Source organism: Dasypus novemcinctus, assembly GCF_030445035.2.
Source record: "Dasypus novemcinctus isolate mDasNov1 chromosome Y unlocalized genomic scaffold, mDasNov1.1.hap2 SUPER_Y_unloc_1, whole genome shotgun sequence".
Taxonomy (NCBI): Eukaryota; Metazoa; Chordata; class Mammalia; order Cingulata; family Dasypodidae; genus Dasypus; species Dasypus novemcinctus.
In genome coordinates, this window is record NW_027261977.1 from 363919 (window position 1) to 391433 (window position 27515).

Genomic DNA, 27515 nt, shown 5'->3' on the forward strand with positions numbered 1-27515 from the left:
AGGGTCGGGCCCAGAGGGCTGTGACGCGGTCAGCCGGCCTGGGCAAGATGGAGGGACCGGGCCACCACACGCGCCTGGCGGGCTCAGGACGGTCCCCAGCGAGACCGACGGCCCCCGCCCGCCCTATTCACGCCATCCCTATCTGCAGCGATACTGGAACAACAGATAGGCCGATCTAATTCCCGCGGATGAAAGCATTCCTCGCTTCAGTCGGGTCCGCGAAGCAGTCTCCGCGAGACAACGCTACCCTTTCGCGAGAGGACGGCGGAGACCTCTGCTGGTGGCGCAACCGGGCACATGCGCTCTAGTTTCCAGGCGCCGGCAGCTCTGTTTGGCCGCAGTGTTGGGGGACAGCCAGACCCCTGAGCCGGAAAAAGTCGGCGCCTTCCGTCTGTCCCCTTCTTGGGCCTCCTCTTTCCCGGGCCCCGCCTTGGAACGAGGCGCCTGGGTCACGATCAGATCCGCTCCGCTCCCGGGGAGCCCCAGAGCTAGGAAGTGCGCGTCCGGGCCCGAGTTCCTCCTGGGGGTTGCGGGCGGGAGGGTTGAGCCCCGCAGGACAAAGGCAGGCTCTGAGGGCGGGTCAGCCCCGGCACCTGGGACCCGGCGCCGCACACGTCTGATGGCGAAGGTGGCTCCCACCGCCTCTCCTCGGACACCGGCGGAAATGAAGCCTCAGGGTCGCGTCCGTTAACGCTCCTTGCCCAGCTGAGCAGTTTCTGGCTCGCCGGAAGCCACGGTCTGCTTTAGAAATTCACATCCCCTACTCCCTAGGTAACCCGTGACGCCTTTTTGTCTTCCAGTCCAGCATGCCCCCGAAGTCTGATGTTTTGAGTCAAGATGAACTGCGCAAAAGACTGTACCAGACGTTTAAGGATCGGGGTATATTGGACATGCTCAAGGTATCAGATTTAGGGGTATCTGCTCACGGAATTTTAAAAGTGTAACTTGTAACCACAGAGGGGCTTCATTTAAATTCAGCCGAGTCGTAGGCACTAGAAACAATATGTAGATTGTATTGCTGAATTGCCTATTGATGTTCCTGTGTAACTCTCTCCCAGTCTCTTGAAATAAGCTGTTGAACCACCATCAGCATAGGAGGGAGCGATATTTTAGCAAAGTTAGGTTTGCTTTGTAAATCTGGCTTATAGGTTACTGAATAAATAGGTTTTTTAGTACTTTTGGATGAAGGATGTTGACACCATATAAAAGCATTAAGTGTGCTATTAAACTGTAGAAAGAATAGTTTGAGGAATGAAAAATTCTACTTTAAAATATGTTGGAAATATTTAATTAGTACACTTTGTATGTGGACTAACAGCAAGGAGCAGGATTAACTCAAACGTGTTTTCATTACTGTATACATTTCAAAAGTGTATTTTACACTTAAAACGGGAAACAAAGTATGCTTGATTCCTACCCACCACTCCCACCATACAGACATCGTTTTTGCAAATTGAAACAACGCAACTCAGACTCATCTGGAAAATACAGAAAAGCCTAAAATCATCTCTAAATACAGCCCCAAATTGGCATAATGTTTTTATGTATGTATTATATACTTGTATCCTATATTTAAATTTTAATGTTATATGTTGAGAATTTTCTTGTAACAAGTTTTTTTTTTAAGGCTTATTTATTAGGTATAAAGTCATGTAGATATTTATTAAATGAGGCTTGTCAATTTTTTTTTTTCGGGGGGGTCAACTTAATCTGTCAGTTTTTGAAAGAGATACGTTGAAGACTCACACTTCTCCCTTCCCCACCCCCCTTCTTTCATGCAACTATTTTATTTTTGTCTTAAGGGAAGTTGCAAAATTTAATTCTGAACAGATTTCTCTCTTATTGTCAGCTGCTAGAAAGCCGCAAGCCAGTTTTATGAATCTCAAGTACTGGATGGCATGCTTTGTGTATTTGTAAAAATGGGAATTTACCTGGATGTCATCTCATTTTTTCCAATTATTTTCCTTTCACCTTATTTATATTGTTCATTTAAATTTCATCCTATTTTAGTACTCATTTGGAAGATACTCAAATCTCTATTAATTAAGCTGGATCTAAAATATCTCTTTTTCAGTATATTACGAATCTAAACCACCTCTCAAATTTTACTGATGGAGAATGCTATAGTTGTAAAAAATGTTTTCTTAGTTCAGTTACTGAATTTTGTTAGACAAGGGTGAGCCTGTGTATTCAATTCAGTGCAAATTTCTTTTACTATAGGATTTCTGATGTATGAGTCATCCTATTCTATATTGGTAATTAGATACTATTCTAGGTTCTACTTAAGGAATAAAAGAAAGAGGTATAACAAAAACTCCATTTTTGCTTGTGTTCTGTTAGTAGGAACTCATTAGATATTATATACTGCTGAATCCTTTGAATCTGGGCAATGTACTTTAAAAGTTCAGCCCAGGGGAGTAGATGGAACTCAAGTGGTTGAGTGCCTGCTTCCTACATACAGGATGTGCAGTTCAATACCTGGCCCCAATACCTAAAAAAAAAAAAAAAACCCAGTGCAGTTGTCAATTTCCGAATTAAATGCAAAAATGCAAAATAGATCAAAAATAAATATCCAAAAAGCTGATTAATGTAAGGGATTTATAAGAAAACTCAAACTAATAACAAGAACACTAATGTTGTGACTTTGTAACCTTGAGATGTCTACTCTGACCCTGAGTTTCCTCATTTATAAAGTGTGGAGAAAATAATTGTATTTCAGTGTTTTGAGATGTAGATACTATGTGTGAAAGTATATCTTAATGAGCTTTCTTTGGATTCACTGATTTCTCTCCCGTGTGTGTTATTTCCCTTTTGGGAACCCAGCTTTATTTTGTGCAGTATACTCATTATCCTGGTTTGACCCAATATTATTTTGATATCCTTCAGTAGTCTATAGAGATATGATGAAGTGGCACCGTGTTCTGCATTTGATATCCTGGTCATAAATTGCTGGCATAGGCTCATAGAAAAATGAAGTTAGAGTCTACAAGGGTTCTGGCTATTCTGCACCCATTCTCTTGGATGCAAGTAAAAGAAAGCTGCTTCCAGAGCCTACTGGGCTACTTGTCTCCGGGTTATAAGATAAAGTGTGCAGGGGGAGATTCCTGATTTGGGCATGTATCTAGAGCCATTCTGGAAACAAAAGGAAGGATTCTAATTTATGTGGTAAATCTATATCCCTATATAACTTTTTTTTTTTTTAATTAGACCCAACTCAGAAACCAGCTGATTCATCAATTGATGCACCCTGTTTTGAGTGGACAATTGCAACCTCAGTCCATTCCAGTGGAAGGGAGAGGCCTCTTAATAGGTGCTTCCAACTGTCTAGTGGCAGATCACTTACAAAGATGTGGCTATGAGTATTCACTCTCTGTATTCTTTCCAGAAAGTGGTTTGACAAAAGAAGAGGTAAAGTCTTCCCTTTTCTGTTTTTGAGTTTTCACAATTTTCTTCCTCTGATGATTGTAAAGTGCTACATCATAACTTAAGTGCTCCTTGACTAGCTAATTCCATTTCTGGCTTTGAATTCACATCCTATCTGCACATACATATTTAGTATATAATGCAATAAATGAGTAGTAAATCTGATTATTATTTATTCCTCAGTAGCTTAATTAATCTTTTGTCAGATAGCAACATACAGAATCACTAAATATTTCCGTACTAGATTTGATTGTATATTCCATGTCGTCTAAGGAGAATTCTAGCTGCCACTTATATTAAATAACTGCTGGGCTGTGGGCACTGCAAGTCACTCTGCAAGTGTCCTATATTACAGGTGGGGAACCAGACTTTCCAGAGGGGAAATAATTTGTCCAAGGTCACATAACTTGTATGTGGGAGAAAGGACAGTAGATCTAGGTCTTGCTTTGCTCCTTTTACTGTGTTGCAGTTTCCTCAGGTTTTTCTTTTCTTGGTAACTGCATATGACAAGTGAGAGATAATCTGTAATGTTGTCAGATATTTTACTTATGTCTCAGATATTTTACGTTTTACCATTTTCCTCATTATTTTGACTTTTATTTCTCCACTATTGCTGTTGAATATATTGGTCATGCTTTATTTTTTAAAGGCAGTTATAGCAAAATTTCCCTATGTGTTTACTTTTTATTTCATCCATAATTGTCCAAATGGTCTTTAATGACAAAATGTTTATTCATCAACATTAGAAATTCTTTTTTGGTCCATCAATCTCTTAAGTTTTCAATTACATTTTACAATTTTGCCTATTGTGTAAGTAGCATTCAATTAGATAATTGTTATGACAATAATTAATCTGGCTCACATTTAAGAGTTTCTATGTATATGAAATGTCATGCAGAGTGTTTTCTTTGAAGAAAACCAATTGGAAACAAATTATATTAATTTTCTCAGGGTAGATATAGTAAGTGATGCACACTGTAGTGAAATAGGTGTGCAGGATAGCTACCTAAAATATCTGCTTAGAAATACTTTAGGCAATGTTTTATTCATCAATAGTGTAAAGACAGAAAAAATTGAATTTTTAGAGAGAGTAAAATTTTGGATTATTTACATTTTGAAACACTAAGTGCTTTTAAAAATTCACATATTTTTTATGTGCAAGAGCCTGGAATTTGCTCATGTATTCATTGATTGATTTATCAAATATTTGAGTGTTTGTCATTCTTAAAGCATTCACCATTTCAGTCATTTCTGTTAGGTATATCATCTTCATGAAGTATTTAGAAGTTTATTCTGTGATCCAGAAAAATATTTTAGCCTTTTGGCTTCAATATATGTACTATAATTTATTTATCCATATAAGAAGGAGCTTCAATTTGATATTATTAGCATAGTTAAAATATTATTTAATTGTTCTGAAGCATGATTGCTAAGCTCATATTCAGAAACATACCCTAATTTATGATTTAAACATCCACATAAAACTTGATCTACCTAAGTAGGATTTTTGCTTTCTTTCAGGTGTTTACTATGCAGGATCTATTACAACTCATTAAAGTCAGTCCCAAATCCAGTCTCTATAAATCACTGGTAAGATGGTTAAATTTTTATAACTTGCTTTGGTTTGTTTAATTACAACTAAATAGATGAGTAAAGGTGAAATATTTTCTTCTAACAGGTTTCACGATTTGATAAAGAACATCAAAAAGGTAGGAACCTTCATCTTTATAGGGAATAGCAACATTTTTGTCATGGAGTTTTTTCATATAAAAGTAAGAAACTAATACTTTTTAATACTGTCAGGATTCTTGCAGACACATTAAAAGAGATAAGGGAAGTGCTACATCTATTGCTTGGTTTCAGTAAGGAATCTGACAGTTTCTCATAATATTCTTGCAAGTAGAATTAAAGAAATTAGGAGTATAGATTATATACAGTCTTAATAGTTCCCTGAAACAGAATTGTCATGCAATTTAACACTGTCAGCCTTGGGAGAGATCCTTAACATACTAGAGATAGCTGGTATTCAGAATGAAGGATAGAATTGCTGGTCAGACCACCCTTAGGAGAGCTCTGTACTGAATGATGGAGCTCAAAATTCAGGATCCATACTGGGACAAGGACAGGTGAAGGTAAACAGGATTGTGAGGAGTGAATTCTAGCATAATCCATACATTTTGTCTCTGGTACCAAGCATATGGATTGGCACAGTACTGAGGAAGAAAAGGGAAGAGGACTGAAAAAGATAATTGCATCTTTGCAGGAAGTTCTGGGATGGGCTTAGACATGAAAGGACAAGTATTCTTACACTTACAATACAGAGAATAAAGAGAGCTATGAGTTCAAAAAATAAAAAATAAATAAAATTTCCTACTGTCAGAACAGTTCCACTAATTAATGACAAGCCAAGTAGTTTTGAATTCCAGATATTCCCCTTAAGTGCAATTTATAGAGTATTACCTTGTTTTATATAATATATACATTTATCTTTATTTCTATCTTATAGTGTTGTTATTACCTTTGATTTCTTAAGTGTTTATTCGTGCCTGATAAACTGCCTTAATTTTGGCTTTGATAATTATCTTTTATAGAATCCGTACTTACTGGGAGTGCCAGATCCTGGGTGCGATTTGATGGACTCTGTAGCTTGAACACAGGCAGATAACTTGCCTTTAATGCTTGGTTGTTCTTTACATCTTTCTGTAACCTATGACATTATGTAATGGTCGTCTCGTGTTGGTGTGTTACTGGATTTTGTGTGTTGCTAGTGCTGCTGCCATTCCCACTAGAACATTCATTCATAACAAATTCTGCAAACATTTGAGTCCCTACTCTTTGCCAGCCATTAGTCTGTGACTTAATTACAGGTCTCTTAAGAGTAAAGTTAGCAGAGAATAAGTAAATTAGATCACAGGATATTCTGGACTGCCTGCAAAATATATCACCCATTCTGGAGTTCAGTATAATAAATGGACCTCTCTATGTATTCTGAGACACCACTGTCCAGTGTAATTTTCTATGATGTTGAAAATGCCTGTTGTGCTGTCTAATAGGTATCTCCTAGCTACATGTGATGAGCTCATGAAATACAGCTAATGTGACTGAAGAACTGAATTTTTAATTCTTTAAATTTAAACAGTCTCATGTGCATAGTGGCTCCTATATTGGATAGCACAGACCTAAAGTATATAGCTGATATCTGTAGCTTAGCTATTCTTTCAGGAGGAAATTTAGTGCTTGGAGGGATATTTAAGAACTAATTCATGTGCTTATGACAGGTATTTTTGTTATTCTCAAGAATCATTTTTCACCACTACACGTATTGTTTAAATGCTTGTGGTTCAGAAAGATACCAGCATTCTTTTAAGATGTAGGAAACTCAGGAAAACTATGGGTAACACATATCAGACAATCTAATGCCAGAATTTGGATAGAACTCATCACTAACAAAACAACTATTGTTATAAAATGATTTTTAAAAATTGGTGGCCTTTCCAAAAATCTGATATGATTTTAATGTCCAAAATATATCAAGGAATCCCACAACTCAACAATAAAAAGACAACCTAATTTAAAAATGAGCAAAATACTTGAATACTTTTCCAAAGAGAAAATACAAATGGCTTAAAAGGCACATGAGAAGATGGTTAATGTTAATAGCTATTAGGGAAATGAAAATCAAAACCACAATGAGATATCATTTCACACCTACTAGAATGGCCACAGTTAAACAACAGAAAACTACAAGTGTTGGAGAGGATGTAGAGAAATGGAAACACTTACTGCTGGTGGGAATGTAGAATGGTGCAGCTGCTGTGGAAGACAGTTTGGCGGTTCATCAGGAAGCTAAGTATAGATTTGCCGTATGAACTGACAATCCTGCTACTAGATACATACTCAGAAGAACTGAAAGCAGTGGTCAAACAGACATTTGCACATTGAAGCTCATAGTAGCATTATTCACAGTTGCCAAAAGATAGAACAATCCAAGGGCTTCAAAACTGATGAATGGATAAACAAAATGCATATATATATATAAAATGGAATATTATTCAGCTATAAGAAGGAATGAAGTCCCAACACATGCAACAATGTGGATGACCCTTGAGGACATTATGTGGAATGAAAAAAGCCAGACTCAAAAGGACAACTATTGAATAGTTTTGCTAATACAAACTAAGTATAATGAGTAAACTCATGGAGTTAAAATCTAGAGTATAAGTTACTAGGAGATAGAATGAAGGTAGAGAAATGGGACCTGTGCTTAATATGTGCAGAATTTTTAGTAAGGTTGATTGTATATGTTTGGAAATGGATAGAGGTGATGGCAGCACATTATTGTGAGTGTAATTAACAGTATTGATTTATGGGTGTGATTGTGGTTGAAAGGGGAAGTTTAGGATTATGTATGTCACTAGAAGGAAAGCTAGAAGATAAAACCTGGGACCGTATAACCTAGTAAACCCTGTTGTTGATGATTGCTGTGGTTAATGGTACAAATATAAGAATATTCTTCCATGAACTAGAACAAATGTGTATCACTATTGCAAAGATATAATAATAGGGTGCTACATGGGAAAAATACAACTAATGCAAACTATACGCTATAGTTAACAGTTACATTGTAATTTTCTTTCATCTTTTGTCATAAAGGTACTATGCCAATGCTAAGGGTCAATAATGGGTGTGTATGGGATTTTTCTTTTTGCAATAAGGAAAAATTCTAAAACTGACTATGATGATCACACGACTCTGTGATCATACTCACAGTCATTGATTGTAGACTTTGTATGGATTGTATGGTATATGAATAAAACAGTTTTAAAAAATTGGTGACTTCCAACTACGAGATTGAGACAATCAGAAAACAAGTAGAAAGATATTTTGGACCTAACTGCTGTTTGTTCCCTGCCTCTATGATCTTATCTGACTATACCGATAATCTCGGAGGTGCCCATCTATGGAATGGTCATAATACTTTCCCCTGGATTCTACTCACCTATTCTTCCCACCACTAATATTTACTTTCAGGGATAAATGCTGCCCAAAAAACTACTGGGCAAGAAATTTACAGGAGGTCTCACTGACACTGGCTGGTCCTTAGCTTTATGGATGTTCAGTCCTTCCCTGTGAGTGGCAAAAGAATAGATACAGAGATCAACAGGACAGAACAGAGATCCCAGAAACAGAGCCACACAAATATAGTTAATGGATTTTCAACAAAGGAGCAAAGGCATTTTAATGGAGAAAGGGTTGCTTTTCAACAAATTGTGCTAGAAAAATTAGGCATGCTCATGTATAGAAATGTACCTAGACACAGACCTAAGAGAAAAATTAAGTCAAAATGGGCCATTGACCTAAATGTAAAATGCAAAACTATAAAACTTACAGAAAAAAATGTAGGAGAAAATCTATGTAACCTTGGGTTTGGTAATGAGATACAACACCAAAGGCATAATCTGTGAGAAAAAAGTTAGATATGTTAGACTTAATTACAATTAAAAGCTTCTGGCAAGTGAATGTGGCCAAGCAATTGGGCTTCCGACTACCACTTGGGAGGTTCCAGGTTCAGTTCCCAGTGCCTCCTGGAGAAGGTGAGCTAGTGCATCAGGCAGGCATGGTGAGCTGATGCAACAGAAGGGACACAAAGAGGAAAGACAAGGAGAGACAACAAACCAGGGAGCTGAGGTGGCTCAGGTGATTGAGTACCTCTTTTCCACATGGGAGGTCCTGGATTTGCTTCCTGGAGAGGATGAGCAGACACAAAGAGCACACAGTGACTGCACACAATGAGGTGGAGGAATAAATAAAGAAATTTTTTAAAAAAATGCTGCTCTTTGACGACACTGTTAAGGGAAAGACAGACTGGAAGAAAGTATTTGTAAAATGTAAAGGACATATATCCAAAATATACAAGGAATACTTAAAACTTAACGCTAAAAAGAGCCCAATTTTAAAATGGGTTTATCAAAGAAGATATACAGTAACAAATAAGCATAGAAAAGATGATCATTTTCATGATGGAAAGGTAAATTTTAAAATGCAATACCACTGTACATCTATTAGCATGACTAAAATCCAAAACACAGCACCAAATGCTGGCAAAGCATGTGGAGCAGCAGGAACTCATTCATTGTGGGTGCGAGTGCAAAATGGTCCAGCCACTTTGGAAGTTAGTCTGGCAGTTTCCAACTAAGTTAAATATAGTTTTATCACACAATCCAGCAGTCGGGGTCCTTGATATTTACCCAACTGATCTGAAAATTTATTTCCACACAAAAACTTGCATATGAATATTTATAGCACATGTATTCATAATTGTCAGAAGTTGGAAGCAACCAAGATGTTCTTCATTAGATAAATGGGAAAACAAGTACATCCATAAAATGGAATGCTATTCAGCTGAAAGAAATGAGCTCTCAGGTGATACAGAAATTTGAATAAATCATATGTCTATTTTTAAGTGAAAGTAGCCAATCTGAAAAGGCTACATACTGTATGAGTACATTTATACGACTTTGGAAAAGGCAAAACTATAGGGATGGTAAACAGATTACTGGTTACCAGGGGTTTGGAAATGGGAGGGAAGGCTGAATAGATGATGCATGGGATTTTTTAGGGTGGTGAAAGTATTTTTTATGCTACTATAGTAGTGGGATATATGACATTTGTGAAAACCCATAAGACTGTACAGCACAAACAGTGAACTTCAGTGGATCCACATTTAAGAGGCCAAATGATCCCAGAATGGAATGCAGACTGACAAAACACTTGAACTGTAATGCAAATATATGAAGTAACACAGGTGGAGGGAAAAGGTGCTTAGCTATTATAACTTTGGGAGTGAGTGGAGACTGTAAGACTAAAGGTAGAAGGAACTGAATATAAGCACTGTACTCTAATTCCTAAAATTGTTTTCCATAGGGATACAAGTTATAATTCTGAAAGCACTATACATGCATACTGAGAAGGAGCAATAATTTAAATGGGTGGTAGATGGTGGGAATCAGGTTTCTCACTGATGGAGATGGAGATTACAGATAAACAAGAAAGGAAGCTGGAATGATGAAATAAAGAATTGCAAGAAAACAAAAATGAAAGAATCAGTTTTATATCTACATTAGGGAAAGTAAAAAAAAAAATCCAGCAGTATTGGTACTATGAAAAATTGAGTTGAGATTTTAATAGCAACTTGAGAAGCTTCCAGCATGGAGAAGTAAAGGATAAATAGAAAAATGTAAGAGAAGGTAAAGGATACAGAGACAAAAAGGTAACATCGGTAATTGTTGCTAAAGGCAAACCAGTGCAAATAGAGCAGATTTAATAATCAAGTACTTTTTTTATAATTGGAAGAAAACTTTCCTGAGCTAAAAAAAAAAAGATTTATATGTCTGGATTAAAAGGGTATTGTTTGATTCCAGGGAAAATCAGTGAACATTGACAAATTTTAAACCTTTTAAATTACCAAAGTAAAAGATTTTAAAAGTCCTACACATGTTATGGAAGGGGAAAAAGTTATCTCCATAGAAATTTCTGAGGGAAAACAGTTGAGATTAAGAACTTTATACTGAGGCAAATTGGCTTTTACGTGCAGTGGTTTCTGATCTGTCACTACTTAAGCTCATATGTGATTGTTAAATAGGGGAATGATGTCTTTATCACAGGGAAGTTGTGTTGGTTTTTATTCAATTCCACTAAAATAGTAGTAATAGAATTTTTAAGTCTTCAGCAGAAAAGTAAAAAGGCCCTTACCTTGGCTGATGCAGAAGCAGAAACCCTTTCAACTCTGTTTTAGGAAACGAAAACTTCTAAAATAATTTGTACTCAGGTTTTTAGTGTTTTTTTTTTTTTTAATACTTCAAACAATTCAGAATGGTAGACATTTCTACCATGTTCTCTTTATTTCTCTCTCTACTTTTATAACCAACCTTAATAGTTTCTTGTTTATCCTTCCAGAAGTTTATGAATGTAAAAGTCTAAATGTAATTAAAACACACACCTAAGTGGGATCTTATTAAGGATAATGTTTTGCAGCTTGCTTTTTAAAATCCACTAATAGACTTTTCTAGAACACTATGCTATCTATTTATTTGTAAAGAATATATCTAATTAGCCCCGTTGATGAAGACTTGTTTCTTGCCATTAGAAGCAATGCCTCAACACACCCACCTTTGTACCTTTGTGAAGGTCTAGCTGTAGAAATTCATAGAAGTAGAATTATTGGTTAAAGAGCATGTATACTTTGAATATATAAAACACCGACAAAATTTTCCTCTCAAGTGAATGAGTGTTCATTTCCATACTCCTTTGTCAACACTTGGTATTATCAGTTTTAATGTTTGTGGTCTCATAGGGAAAAATGTGGTCTCTCCATTGTAATATTAATTTGCATATATTTATGATTTTGTTCAGATTTTTCTATCTCTTCCATGTTAGTTTCCATTTTTGTCTTTTCTTACTGATTTGTAAGATCTCTTTGATATTAAGAAAATTAGTCCTCTGTTCTCCATATTGTTGCAAATATTTCTTTCCCAGTGTATCATATATGTTTTGACTTATATTATTTTATTCTGTATCTAAGCTTTTCAGTTTTTGTAGCTAGATTGATGAAAGGTTCTCCGTATTGTTTCTAGGTTTTGTTTCATACCTAGAAAGGCCATGCCTTAGGAATTATTCTTAGAAGAAAAGACCTAAAATGTAAAAATGGCTAATGTTATTAAACCAAGATTATATAAACAACGACTGAGTAATGACTGAATGCAAAATCCTGAAACAAAAGGATGTTCATTGTGTTTTTCAGGTTTTCTCATTCAGATTTTAAAAGAGTTGATAGATCAGAATGATGCTAAAGAGAGTTGTGACATGGAAACTCAGACAAGTTCGCCATTTTCTGGGAGGGAGACTCTTGGTAATTATAGCTTTATGCCATAATACTTGTTTTTTCTTTTTTCTTTCCGAATGAAGGGAATTACTTTATTTACCCTTGAACCGGAGTGATACAACCTGCAGGTTGCAAGGGGAGTCCTTTCCTCTAGAACTGTAATACAGGAATTGCTCTCCATTGTTGCTTATTATCCTCATGAATGCTAAGGCTAAGTTTCCCAAATCACATTGAAATTCAAAAGATTACCAGTTAACTGCTTTTTAGCTGGTAAATTCTCCCTCATGTCTAGTCTAAATTTATTTTTCAGCCACTAAGTTAGAAAATCATAGACTTTTTCTACTGGAAAGAACTGGAGAAGTCATTGGCCCATTACTTCCAATTTATAGTTGAGGAAACAAAGGTTGCCCGCGCAAGAGCAAATTGGAAACACCCAGTATGTTTCAGAACTAATATTGGAGTCCAGCTGTTCTGGTCCAGGATCCAGAGCTTTTTCCTCTCTCCAACTTTTCTATAATACCATCCTGCCCTTTGGCTTTGTGCTTAGTAGAGATGGAAAACAGCTGCTTAAATTGATCTTGTGTGTGGTAAATTGATTTCCTGGCACTTGCTCACCAAAAAAAACCCACCAGAAATAATATGCTTAATGTTTAGGAAAAGGAAATCATAATCTGTAAAAACTTTATTATGTGACTAGGTCTTTAAGTGTGGGTTTTACTCCATTAGAAACTTAATACATGCCTATTACAGAGCAGTGCTGTCCCAAATGCCAGCTACATAGGAAATTTTAAATATTCTAGTAGCCACATTTAAAAGTTAAAAAAAAAAACCCAGATAAAATTAGTTTTAATAATTTAACCCAATATTTCTGACAAACTGTATTCTTTATTTTCCCCCCAACACTTTATTATGAAAATTTTCAAACCTAACAGAAAAGTTGAAAATTTTTTACAGTGAACACTTGTGTGCTCACTTCCTAAATCCTACCATTAAGCGATAAAGTGAGTATAATAAAAATTTATCTGCCTACCATTAATCCATTTTAATTTTTTCACACATTTGAAAGTAAAATGCAGATATTCTCATACTTTCCCCTAAGTATACTCTTTGCTTTTAAGCAAAGTTATAACCTCTTGCACATTTGACTGTGTTCAAATATTCTAATTTTATGTGTTGTGCTTTTTAATAGCTGAGAAGCTACAACGTGTTGATGATCAGTTTGCAGATGCTTACCCTCAGCATGCTAATTTAGAATCTTTAGAAGGAAAGTTAAATGAATGTAAGAGAGAAATAGAACAGCAGCTTCAGTCAGAAATGGCTCAGAAGGTAAGCTTTATCTTGCCTTTAAACAAGAAAGATCCTTTCACTTGTCTTTTAGTTTCTTAATCTTAAGAACATGGGGAAGTATCTAGAAATTTTATGAATGAGTAGGCTCCCACGCTGTTGTGCATATGATTTTTATTTCCAGTCAGTGCCATTTCTTTTTACCTTTTGAGTGAGTTCTACAGGTACAGCAAATGAGATAAAACTCAAGATGAATTAAACTAAATGTCATATATTTAGACAAAGCTTTACTACTAACCTTAACCATAGAGAGAGAATTTGTTACTTTTTATTTAGAATAATCATTGATATTTACATTTATTTTTGATCATTTGGCAGTTGAAATATCTTAAAGATACTGAAATAGCAAAAATTAGAATGGAAGAGAAAAGAAAGTTTGAGAAGGAATTAGCTGAGTTCCGGAATAAATTCGAGAGAGTTTGCCAAGCAAAATTGGAAGCCCTTACATGTCGGGAAAAGAATACCCTTGAGAGACTTCAAAAGCACCAGGAGGTAATTTTGTGAAATGATTTAATGGATGGATATTTCCTGCAGCTGTTAGTGCTTTGGCTTAGTGTACAGGTAAGAGCTGCTTTAAGCTCTAGAACAAGGCTCTAGGGAAGCAGTAGGGCCTGGGGTCAAGAGTGTAAATGGAAGGCTCAGCCTTTGGAATGGCTAGAGGATCTCCTTCCTGTGACCTGTGAGACTAGCTGAAAAGGAAAGAACAGTGGATGTCAGTGCTGTAAGTAGGACAGGTACAGACTGAGAAGCTCTGTCTTCTCAGGTGGATTTGAAGGTTTGGTAAGGAAAGGGACAGAGGCATAGAGCACTTGCTCTGGGTGAGGGTCATCTTGTCACCTGAGCAAGGGACTGGGCAGGAGGTGAAAAGGTTGAGGACTGGCAGGTAAGGGTGGGTCTTGGCAGGAGGGAGTGGAAAAACCTGTTTCTTTCCCGTGGGCCATGTCTTAGACCAGGCTGGGCACTGTGTCCAGTGTGCCTCCAAAACAGCTGGCATCAGGAGATGTGCACAGTTGGAGGCTGTTCTCCAAGTGTCTACCCTTGCTTGGGTTTCCCCAATCAGACCTATTTATTTAACAAGAATTTTCCCCCTCTACACTGTTGTGTGATCTTTTTGGCATTTGGGCTCGTTTCAGCTATAAAAGCAAATGTTCAAAGCACAGATCTCTGAGATGGTTGGTGTGGGTTAAAAGGAACAGGTTCAACCTACCAGCTAACAGACCAGACCCTCTTCCCTGCCCCCATTTAATTAAATGATTATTATCTAAGGGTTCTGAAGAAGGGCCCCTGTGATAGTGACACCTCCATTCAAAGTAGCAGGCCTTTACTCCTCACAGACTGTCTTTCCTTGATATAACCATCCTCTCTGAGACCCCTTCCCTCATGCCTGCTGAATGACTTGTTTGGGCCTCATTCCTGCCTTGTCATCTTTATGTATTTCTCTTCCTAAGCCATCACATCGTAATATAGTTGTTCCTCTCCATTTCACTAAATGGTTAGATCCTTACAAGATGAGGACTCACCTTTTCCTCTTTAGCTCCAGGGTGTGGCCTGACCTGTGAGGGGTATTCAGTGAATACACGGAAGTGGGAGTATGGCTGCTGACCCTAAAATGTTCAAACCACAACAGCTGTAGGGATGTTGTCCTTTCACAATTTGATTCTAAATGCATATTTTGTTTCCTTTTTTCCAGAAGAACTTCTTAAGTGTTAAGGACATGCCTGAGACGTGTTAATTAACTAAATCTAAATGAAATAATTAGATAAGGAATGTTAGAAAACTAGAGTAGTGCGGTGTAACTATCATTGGGAGCATGGATAGATTTTTTGGAAACGAATAGGTAAAACATGTAATTCAAATTGGAGTTTCCTGAAAGTAAAATTGTTACACTAAATGTGTGTACTCTGATTGTCTTCTGGCCTTGGGTATGTAGTGTAGTATTTCCAGTCTGTTTTACCTTCTTTAATTTGCTTAAAGTGAATACTTTGCTTTATAGATTAAAACAAAAGAAATGTATGCCCAAAGGCAGATGCTCCTAAAGGATATAGACTTGCTGAGAAGCAGAGAAGCAGATCTGAAGCAAAGAACTGAAGCTTTTGAATTGTAAGTATGGTTATTCATTTTGCCTATTTGGAATGAATAAGATGAAAAGGGATTATGAACTATATGCCTAAATATTCTAGTGTTAAATATCAAGCAGGGTTCTTGGTTGGAAAAGTGTGGGATCACCAAGTTTTAAAAGGCCCATGTTGGGAAAATGTGGAGGGCTAGGTAGCAGGACATAAGGGAATCCCCTGTATTTTTTATGTAACATTTATGTAATCTAAGTATCTTTTAAAATAAAAAAGTATATTGAAAGAAAGCACATGTTAAGAGAAAGACTGGGGTTTGCTTTTAAAGTATTAGACATTAAAATGAAAAACAGGATGAGAAGGCAGTATCAGGCTGTATACAGTAAGATGAAAGTAATAATTGGGAGAAGCTAGAAATGCTTTAACAAATCATGTTTCTTAGTTTTGGTTAGTCCTTCAGCTCAGATAGTTGACCATGCTCGTAGTAACTACATTCCATATATCTAGACATGCCTCATTTTTCTGCTATGCTGTTGAAAAGGAAAATGAATGCTGCCTCTGACTCGATTGGTACTGGGTGCAACTGTTTCCTGTGGTGTGTGTTACTCACTTAAGTGCTTACAAATGTTTACCCCTTCAAATCTTACCTGGGGTTATATCAGGCTCTTTAGTCTATAATTTATGGAATAATCCTCCCTTTTCATTTGAAATCTGCTGTTAATTGAAACCCATTTCAGTCCAGGAATTTTATTTCATTAAAGAGTTTGTCTCTATCTTCATTCATTTATATAGGTTCTATTTGTTTGATTCTTCTCTCTGTCTGCCTTACTCTCTTTTGGGCATTACTGAAGAGGTAAATTGATCAAAAGAGAATAAAGAAGAGGAACAAATATGTGGGCGTTAAATAGTTCATGATTTTTTTTTTTATTCCACCCTTCCCCAGATGGTTCACTTGCCTGTCTACCTGCCTTCTCCAGGAGGCCCTGGAAACCAAACCTGGGACCTCACACATGGGAGGCAAGTACCCAGAAGCCTGAGCCACATCCACTCCCCGTGGGCTGCAGCACCTGCTAGCTTGTGGCATCTGCTTGTTTAAGCATCTGCTTGTAGCGGCAGATGCAGCATCTAGCCTGTTGTGGCAGTGCATCGTCTAGGTCGTTGTGACATCTAGCTCATTGCAGCAGATGTGACATCTGCTAGTCTTCTGTAAGAGGCACCAGGATATAAACCTGGGACCTCCCATGTGATAGGCAGGTGCCTAACTGGTTGAGCCATGTCCACTAACCAATTCATGATTTTTAATAACTTAATTTCCAACTTCCCCTGTTCCTCCTCTGTAAGCATCTAAGTTGAATAAATGTAGGTGATTGCTCTGTCACTTTGCAGTCTTGCCAGCAGAGGGAAGCAAATGTCTTGGATTAGTCAGTGGTCTATGGTATTTCTCTTTAAGGCTTGATCTAGTATCTGTAAACTGATTCCCCTGCCCTGGAATTGGTTTGATGGTTGATTTAAAGTCTCACTGCACTGTGTTGTTGGTATTTGGAAGGTCTGATCCATCCATCTATCTTTTGCTCTCTTTTGCATTCTTTTCAGCATTCAGTCAGATTATTATTTAATTTTTTTTTTTTTTTTTAACCAAGAAACACTCCTGGGCCCACCCCTTGGTAAAACTCTAATCTTCTTTCTGTCACTGCAAATTTGCTATTTCTGCTCATCTCCTATGTGACATTATACAATTTTTGTCCTTCAGTGTCTTATTTCACTGAGCATAATGTTTTCAAGATTCTTCCCATTTGCAGCATGTCTCATAATTTCATTTTTAATGGCCAAATAATATTCCTTTGAGTTGTATGTGCCACATTTTGTTTCTCCATTCTTCTGTTGACCGATACTTGGGTTGTTTCTAGCTTTGGAATAGTATGAATAATGCTGCTATGAACCTGGGTGCACAAGTATTAGTTTGCGACCTCTTTTCACTTTTGTCAAAGTGGGATTGGTAGATTATTAAATGACAGAGAGGAAGCTTACTAACTTTAATGTCTATGGGCTAATCAATGAAATGCCACAGTTAGAAACAGTAATGTAGAAGAAACAGGCACGTAAGTATACTAAAGTTTTGTTTATAACTTTTGTAACTAATAACATCTATCACTCTGAATTGATGGTGGCCATTTCGCATCTGTGGCCCTTTTAAACATTATCTTCTATGGGAAACTACTTTGACCTTTACTTGTTCACATGCCGCAAGCCAGGTGCCACTGTCCAGTCCATCTGCTGGTGCAGAGCCCCATCACTGGGCCAGCTCAGCAAATATGTGGGACTGCTGGCTCTTCCTCTTCCTAGCAGTGACAGTCAAAGAACACATTTCATCTGTTGAGCTAAACACAAGCATCCTTTTTATCCTCTGAATTAGGTTCCTCAGATGATGTGTTTTTATTCTTTGCCTTACATGTTTTGGTAATTGCAGGACCCAGAGGCTACAAGAAGGTAAAATGAAAAGCATGGATGATGCATTTAGGAGGCGGGAGCTGAATATAGAGAGTCGAGAGGAGGCCTTTGACCAAAAGCTGAAGAATGAACTTCTGAAGTAAGTGTTTTAAGGTTTAGAGAAGTAACCTCTTTGAATTAAGATGATAGGACCATGACAAATCTGATGAAGTAGATAGGGCTAAGGTTTGATGACAAATTTAGTGTTTAGGAAATATGTATTTCTTTCATTGACAGTCAAGCTTTCCCATTTCCCATGAGAATTTGAGTTAGGGTTGTTCTTATAAGATCCAGTATAGAGAATTGCATCCTTTGCTCACTTTTGGTCCTAATTTCTCTAAATTATGTGATTCTTGCTTACCTGGCATGACTGAGAAGCTGTAAAACTGGAAGTAAAACCTTCTTCAATAATCTTTTTACAAAAATTTCTCCCCACCCCCTTGGTGTGTCTGTCTTCCTTGTTTTCTTTTCTTCTTAGGAGGCACCAGGAACCGAACCCAGGCTGCTCTGATGTGGAAAGGAAGCACCTAATTGCTTGAGTTCCCTGCTTTGTTGTGTCTCTAATTATGTTTTTCTTCTTGTGCCTCTTGTTGCATCATCATGTTGTGTCAGCTTGCCACACCTGCCTGTTGAATCAGATCACTCTCTTACTTGTCTTTTTTAGGAGGCACTGGGTACCTCCCCTCCCTGCTTTGTTTTGTTTCTCATGGTTTTTCTTCTTGTGTCTTTTGTTGCATTATCTTGTTGTGTCACCTTGCTGCTCCTGCCGGTCATGCCATCTTGCTGTCCTCTTTGGGAGGCACTGGGAACCAAATCATGGACCTTCCATATGGTAGGCAGGAGCTCAGTCACTTGAGCCATATCTGCTTCCCTCAATTACCTTATCATCTGCCCCACTCATACCACCACTGAGAGAGGAATATCTAAAAATTTATAAATTAATCTATGTTAGTGGTTATCTGTCAGTGAAAATGTGCTGTATAGTTCTTTAAATTTCTGCAACACCAGAATCAAAATAACCTAATGAGGGAGCAGACGTAGCTCAAGTGGTTGAGTGCCTCCTTCCCATGTACAAGGTCCTGGATTCAATCGCTGGTACTCCCTTGAAAAAAAGGGGGGGAAGGATAGTGAAAGATGAATTGTATGAAACAAATAATAATGTAGAGGGAGCAGATGTGACTCGAGTGGTTGAGCTCCTGCTTCCCACATGAAAGGTCATGGGTTCAGTCCCCAGTACCTCCTAAAAAGAAAACAACAAAGAACAAGCAAACAAGTAAAAAAACCAACTTGGGGAGCCAGTGTAGCTCAGTGGTTGAGCACCGGCTTCTCACATACAAGGTCTGGGGTTCAATCCCTGGCCCCAGTACCTAAAAATAAAAAAGACTTAAATTTAAGGAAAACATGGGCAACTATGGTGGGCTGTCCTCAATTCTGCGTTCCAAGAGCCATTGAGTCATTTCTCAGTACAGAGACGTTAAGCTGAAGCAGAAACTTTTCCTTCCAGTGCACAACAGAGCATCTGGCACGTAGAAAAGCTCAGTTAATACTGAGTAAATGAATGCAGGAGAAAAGGTAACTGCCCAGCTGCCCTGGGTATTTCTTGGTCAGCAGCCTCTTTTTCTTTTTTTTTAATTTAATTCAATTTGTAAATTATCTTTTATTGAAGTTAATATATCATACAAAATGTTACATTAAAACATTAAAACACATGAGGCTCCCATATACCCCACTCCCCCACCCCACCACTCCCATCATTTTTTTAATTGTATTTTTTTGAAGATACATAGATCACAAAAAATGTTACATTAAAAAATATAAAAGGTTCCCATATACCCCACACCCCCTTCACCCCTGCCCTACCTGTTATTTTTCACTGATATTCTATTACTGACTACTTGCAAAGGTTTCTCAAGTCTTTAAAAATACTCTTTTAAAAAAGAAAGAAAGTGAAACAAAACTGCTTTCCCGTCTTTCAGTTTTGAAATGATGGCTTTTATCCAGATATTTGATGTCAGTTCTTGTGATATAATAGTAAACACTGAAATGACAAGTGTATCAAAAGTGATGCCAGCACTTGCTTTCATTTGGGAGGATCTCAAATCACTGTGGAGTGTATTGTGTGCAGGAGAAGTTTAACTACCTTTACTTCTTTGAGAAGTAAAGAGAAATAGTTGCTGTCAGTAACCTCATAGTAACACAGCTCTCCATTTCGTGTGAGTGAGTGTTTACAGTATTTTATTGAGGATTCAGATCCCTGGCTTTATTATTGAGCGACCGCGAAGTTTATGCCTTCTCAGGTTAAGTGTCCTTAAGCACCTCTTTGCGAAGATAAGCTCATGTCTTCATGGCACTTTTTCCAGGAAAATGATAAGGAACTAATTGTTAGTTGTTCTGATTCCCAGCTATCAACTGGAACTAACAGAAGAATACATCAATAGAACGAAAAGACTGATGGAAGATGAAAGAAAGAATAAAGGTGAATCTTGGGGGCGTGGGGGAAGCTGCATTTTTCCATTTTGATGTAGCTGGCTTCCTGAGTTGGGTCTGTACTATATTCTAAAGAATATGTATCATCACTTATAACAAAGGTACCATACTAATGCAAAGTGTCAACAATAGGGGAGCATATGGGAACGTGTGTTTTACTTGACTTTCCTGCAAACAACTTCTCTGATCAAAAAAATTTACAATAATTTCATAAAAAGTAACATCTTTCCCAGTCTTTGCAAAAAAAAAAAAAAAAAGAGACAGATTATTATGTGACAGAAGATTGTCATAATGCTGTTTAAGCCAGTGAACCTCTGGTATTTGTCATATAACTCTGGCAAAGTTAAGACAGTAGTAAACAGGGTGTTAGAGAGGTAGAGGAATATATCAAGAGAGAAACAGAATCAGGGAGGAAATAAAGAATGTATAGCTACACTTCAGTGCTACTACTGTTATTTTACAAAATTAAAAAATAAGGCGGGAGTGCATGTAGCTCCATGGTTGAGTGACTGCTTCTCATGTATGAGGTCCTGGGTTCAATCCCTGGTACCTCCTAAAAAAGAAAACTAATATTAATCACTACTTTTTTGCAAATATCATGTTTAATATTTTGTATGTTCCCATAGGCCAGTGATTTATTTTCAGTATTTTATCCAAATTTACTTCAGTCTGTTTTGATAAAGAAGATTGTGACTGTCAAGAAGGTGGCAGCAACTTATTGCCATCTGATTAAATATAGCTCCTAAGCATGGGAGACTTTATTTCTTACTTAGGAAAATATTATTTTAACTTTTCCGACCCTCGTGACCTAGATTCTTACTTCTTTTACTTCTTAAAACGTTTTCCTGCTTAGTAATAATGTTACTTGACACATAACCTCCTAAATGCTTGTATAAATTATATTAGTCCAAGACTAGGAAAATTGAAGAATTTTTCCATCTTAAGATATTGTTCATTTCAATTTACTTGCCAATGACAAGAGGCTGAACTTTTGGTGGATATTTTAACCAGATTCTTTGGAGTAAATCAAGGTTCGATCCTTGATACTGATTAGACACCTGATTTGTTGTTGCCCCTTTGCTTTTATCTTGCAGAGACAAATACTTCTTTAGGAAGTAGTACCATCAGGTATTCAGCAGATTGGTTTTTTTTTTTCTTTTAAGAGGTACCAGGGATTGAACCAGGGACCTTGACATATGAAGCAGGCATTGAACCATTGAGCTATACCCACTCTGCTTGCAGATTACTTTTTTTTAACAAATCAATTTTATTGATAAATATTAATAAACATAAAAATCATCCAAAGTGTACAATCAGTGGTATTTGCTATAATAACGTATTAGTGCATTTATCACTTCAGTCATTATTAGAGCATTTTCACTCTTTCAATAATAATAACAAACAAAAAACAAACAAGAAAACTCCTCACTTCTCATAGTTGTTGTGCTCCCCCCACTGTACATAGCTACTGTTTCTAGCTGTTCCAACCAAAGTGTATAATCCATGGCTTTTAGTACAATCAGCATGTTGTACATTCATTGCAGATTACTTTTTGATGATACATCTTACATAGACTTCTGTTAGATGAAGTAAAAATTGCAAAATAGTAAAAGACACATCTTTGTCTTTTAAAGAAATTAAGATCAGTTGGCATTAGTGCCCTGTGCTCTGACCATGGTGTCACAGCAAATGGTAGCACTCTGGTTAGCATGTGTAGTGGGAGCCATTTCACCATATATATCTGATGGTTAACAATCTCCCATACCCATTGGGTAACGGTTTATTTCCTGCTTGCCCACTGAATTTTTCGCCGCCATGCCTGCTATTTTAGGTTATGAAATAATCTGAAATAATTAGACCTGCTCTACTGACCACAGATCAGTACGTGGCTTTTGCATTTGCAAGGAAAACATTATGATGTTTGATCGGTTGACTTTCTCTTTTAGAAGAAGCTATGCATTTGCAAGAAGAGTTCTCAGTTGTTAATTCAAAAAAGGAAGAACTCCGTCAATATGTAAATCGTGTGAAAGAACTTGAGGTAATTGTTAAGCCTGTGGTTTCTTTTTGAAATAGAGGTGAAGCAATTATGACATTTAAATTTTAGTCACAATTTATCTAGTTATCCTCTTGATACATTTGGGGTATTTATTATATGACTAAGAAAGCGATGGCTAAAATTAATAAAAGAGTTCTTAATTTCAAGCTAAATCACTTAGGAAAACCCAGAAAGAGCATGTACATTGGAGTCCTGAAGTCCTGCTTGAATCCTGCCTCTGTCCCTTGTTCCTTGTGTGCCTCTGGGCAAGTTTTGTGACCTCATATTCCTTGTCCATAAAATTTGGGCTAATGCCCATATCCCATGATTGTGGAAGGAATTCAGTGAGCTGATTTATGGGTCCAGCCCACAGCGGGTGGTCAATAAATGTTAGTTTCTACCTCAGCCTCCTTCCCATCAGCAGCAGGTTAAGAATTCTCATTACTTTAATATCATCCAGCTTAAAACAGAAAGATGCCTGTTTTACATGCCACTAGTACTTTATTACATTTCATTTGTGTGCTCTGAAGCATTAGAGCTGGGAACTTGAGGTACTTAAAATATCACCCGGGGGAACAGGTATAACTCAGTGGTTGAGCACCTGCTTCCTATGTATGAGGTCCCACGTTCAATCCCCAGCACCTCCTAAGAAAATAATTTTATATATATTTATCTGATATATAAAATTTTTTTGCAACTCTGATGGCATGTTTATTTGAGAACTTTGTAGGATTCCATATCCAAATTTGAGTTACATAATGCTAAGACAAGGGGAGCATCTCACAGTATGTTAGTGATCATTTCTAGCCAATCTGTTTACATTTGTAAAAGGGTATTACTATAATCTGTAATCATTACTGGGTCCTTGATGCATCTGGAAAATGACGTGATAATCTTAACCAGAATTACTTGCTTCCTAGGAAAGGGTTCTACATAATTCAAGTTAGATAAACATTCCCCTATCCCAAATCTAGATCAAAGAATGAGTTTTCTTATTTTTTGTTAGGCTCTTTTTGTTGCAGCCAACCAACCATCTATCAAGTGACCTTAATTAAATTGTGAAAGCATCCTGCCAGCTTTTATTTCAGAATACTGTAAAATCATCATTCAAATATAGTTCTTCCTTCTTTTGTAATTTCAGCTTGAGCTAAAGTCTGTCAAAGTCCAGTCTTTGGCAATAACAAAACAAAACCACTTGCTAAAAGAAGAGAACCTGGAGCTCCTGGCACAAAATAAATCACTTAAACAGCAATTGGATGAGAGTAAAAGTGAAAACTTGCGTCTCTTGAACCGTATGACTTTTTTTTACCATTTGCATAGCTTCGTAATTCATATTGTAATTATTATAAAACTGCTTTGTACCTGTAAGGTAGGCTTAAATTGGGAAAATTTTATAAAATCAAGATTCTTAGATGGAAAGTACCTGTTGTTTGCTAGTGCATAATTGTGTCACTGTAAGAAGAAATATTTGTGAACTCTACACATCTGCCTCTACCAGCTGTCTCAGAAGCTCCCTTGCCCTTTGGCTGCTGGGTGGGCTTGCCTGGAGCGAGCAGGAGAGCAAGGTGGAGGTGGCTCGGGCTGGCCGGTCTCTCTGCCAAGCAGGACCCTGGTGACTAGGATTTTCTACCTTCTTAGGCATAATCCAGCCATCTCCTGAGCTGCTGGTTTTTCAGAAAGAATTAAAGAAAGCTGAAAATGCTATAGTTCTTCAGCATAAGGAGTTTGAAACCCACAAACAAGCTCTGGAAAAACAGCTGCAAAATGAAGTGAGTACTGCTCTTCGCTTGCTGAAGTATTCCGGCGGGGGGGGCGGCGTAAGTCAGACAGCCCAAGTCGGATTCATTATCTTAACAGGAAAAGGTACTCCCCGAAACGCTCAAGGTATTCTTTCTCATCTGAGAAAGTTCTTCAGTAATTACCGGGCTTCATAGTCATACTATTAATACAATCCAGAGGAAAGCAAACTCCCCAACTGTAATATTTTTAAGTGCCCAGTTGTGCTTCCTGTTAAAGTATCTCACTTGTCACCCTGTGGATAAGCAGCTTGATTTACAAATATTGGCTTTTTGACTTCTATCTGCATGCCCTGGAGTAGCTCTTCTTTAATATGAGTGAATAAGTGAATAAGGTGATGAGAAATTTGTGTTTGATATAAAGCTTCTCAGGAGTAGAAAAACAGAAAAATAAAATAAGCCCAATAAGAGGATTTGTGCTTTTGTAAGTGATTGTGATTGGTTTTATATTGATTTCTTTTCCTTCTGTAACTTTTCCAGATTGAGCGTTCTGCAGAGCTGAAGGCCCAGTTATTAGATTATGAAGCTTGTGTAAAGAGGTTCACTATGCAGATTGCGGATTTGAAGCTGCATCTGAAACAAACCCAGACAGGTTAGAGCCTTTCGTAATCCATAAAGATTTTTGGACATTTGTGGAAGTGTAACGATGGCTATTTATTGAATTTTTAATAATTTTCTTATTAAGGGAGAAGCCAGGTGCCCTGTGATTCAGGAGCGCCGCATCCCCTAAATAGCAAAGGCGTACTGGTGGGATGGTCACTCCGTGTGCCCCAGGAGTCCCCCAGCTCCCCCTGGACCTACACTTCCCTTTTTCCTTTGTTACTCCCAGAGGAAGCCTGATTGACTGTTCCTTGCCAGTCAGTCGTATGTGTAGGAGAAGCAGGGTGACCTAGTGGGGAGAGCGTCAGCATCAGAATCAGGGAATGTTTGGGTTTTGGACCCCAGCTTTGAAGTTAGTTGTTTGACCAAGTTACTTCAGCTTCCCTGAGCCTCTCTTTCCCCATTGTAACAAGAATCCCCTGCCATGCAGAATGCACATAAAATGAGATGGGGCACACGACAGCGCCTGGGATGGATAAGACCCCCAGGAAGTGGTTCCTGCTAGCACTTCATTGCTGTGGCTACTGTCTCCTGGCTGCAGAGATGCTCGTCCGCGCCTTCTTCCTAAAGTGTTGACTGAAGCTTCCATACCATCCTTCTTAGCTGCTTTCAAGCATAAAGAAAGGGTCCATGTTCCATCAGCCCAGGCAGTTCGCCCACTCCCTTGTGGCCCCTTCCTCAGTTTCCATTTGCAGTCTTCCCTCCTCAGGTGCTTGCTCCCTCCTACCTGCACTGCGTATGTTTTTATCTCTTGACTCATTTCTCTTCCCTCCCTTGCCTCTCTCTCAACAATTCAGTGTTTGCCAGACTGCTCACAGCGGAAACCTTAGCCATCTCTTATCATGAAAAATAGTTCGGTGGGGATGGTTTGCCCCTTCAAACACCTTTCTTATGGTGCTGGCCATAGCAGTATTGGGAGGCTTTGTAGGTGAGGAGTGGTCACATGTCCTGGCTCTGTAGGAGGGAATCCCAGTGGCACAACTGCTTGCTGAGTGTGTGACCAACCTCGGTGAGCCTAGGTGAGCTCTATTTCTAAAATGGGAGCTACCACATCTACACCTCGCCCATACACCACGTATTTTGCAACATCCCTGGGAGTTCTGGGGCAGCTTCCTCTAGCTGAACACTTGATATTTTTCTAGTAAAATGTGTGACAAATGCTGGGTGGGATAAAAAATGATTATAAATGGGCGTACCTCAGTTCATGTCAAGGTTTTCAACCAAACAAGTTCAGGTCTGGTCAGGCTTTGCCACCAAAGAAATCACGAATAAATTTTCAGTTCTCAGAGCTTTCTGGATTTCAAAGTGCATTTAACAGATTGAGGAATTATGCACTAGGAAAGAAGGTATATGAAGCCTTAGCTGTTACCTATAAGATCTTAATAGGTGTTGATAGTTGTCATTACCATTGCTTAAACAAGAGTTTAATGTGCAAGTTTGTCCTTTTGATTACTCACTGTCATTTTTCAAAAAAAGATTAAGCACATTTTAATTTTATTCTCTTTCCCCCTCATTTCCCAAACTCTGCTTTTGTAATTCTCAGCTCTAGAGAATGAAGTGTACCGCCAGCCCAAGCAGTCTCTGCTTGATCGTTCCATCACTGGATTGATAGGGGGCCAGATGGTGCCTCACGATGATGATATAAGTGGTGATTTCCTGAAGAATCCTTTTGAATGGGACAAGGTGATGGTTGGCCCAGTTATACCAAGGAGCAGGAATTGTCCCCATCCAGAGACGGAGGGTAGTTCCCCCGACTCAGACCTTGAGTTTGTGGCGAGTACTAAGGCAAGGGTAAAACAGCTAGAGCAAGAGGCTGAGCGCTTGGAAAATGCTTTCAGAAATTACCATCGAAGAGTTATTCAGAACACTGCTGGGAGCCCACCACCAGCCCACAGCCCACCACCCATGTACTTGCTGGGAGCGCTAAAAACCATCACCTCTAGTTCCCCAGAAAGAGGTATTTCGGCTGAAGACAGAATGGTCCCTGAGCAGCCTCGACTGAGCATCCTTAAAGAGGAAAGGAGTGACGCACCGGAAGCACTGACTGGCAGCGAGGCTTCCTGGCCAAGGAGAAGCTCTTCCCCGAGGCGCCTCTCCTCCACTCCCCTTCCCAAAGCGAACGGCAGCATCGATAGTGAGATGCACCTGGAAGGTACGCTGCCACCGAAAGGGTTTTTGGGGTGCCCTGGACCGGGCTGGCTCTGGCCCTCATTGGTCCTGTCACTTGAGTAAGAGCAGGGCCTCTAAGCAACCTGACGTGACATGAGGAGCATGGAGAGCCCTAGCTGTGTATCTTATTGCCTTGAGCAGTATGTTCACCTTCTGCCCCTGCTGTTCCTGGAAGGCTGTGGTGTTTCCCCATATCACGGGGCTGGCGTGGGGGTCGGCAGCGG

At 38.3% G+C, this 27515-nt stretch overlaps 1 protein-coding gene across 3 annotated transcripts in view; it reads left to right on the top strand.

The window, feature by feature from the left end:
- The first annotated feature begins 336 nt into the window (after positions 1-336).
- Positions 337-27515, top strand: part of LOC139438590 (centriole and centriolar satellite protein OFD1-like) — a 35564-nt gene continuing 8385 nt past the window's right edge. For all 3 annotated transcript variants that reach the window (XR_011648244.1, XM_071213676.1, XM_071213677.1), the window contains exons 1-16: positions 337-495; positions 801-899; positions 3208-3408; positions 4945-5013; positions 5102-5132; positions 12224-12331; positions 13494-13630; positions 13967-14140; positions 15642-15748; positions 18185-18304; positions 20607-20680; positions 22638-22729; positions 23868-24018; positions 24365-24495; positions 25003-25114; positions 26666-27274. Coding sequence is in view for 2 of the 3 variants with exons in the window: in XM_071213676.1 (XP_071069777.1) it covers positions 807-899; positions 3208-3408; positions 4945-5013; positions 5102-5132; positions 12224-12331; positions 13494-13630; positions 13967-14140; positions 15642-15748; positions 18185-18304; positions 20607-20680; positions 22638-22729; positions 23868-24018; positions 24365-24495; positions 25003-25114; positions 26666-27274 (2209 nt within the window). In the remaining variant the exon portion in view is untranslated. The remainder of the gene's footprint in view (positions 496-800; positions 900-3207; positions 3409-4944; positions 5014-5101; positions 5133-12223; positions 12332-13493; positions 13631-13966; positions 14141-15641; positions 15749-18184; positions 18305-20606; positions 20681-22637; positions 22730-23867; positions 24019-24364; positions 24496-25002; positions 25115-26665; positions 27275-27515) is intronic.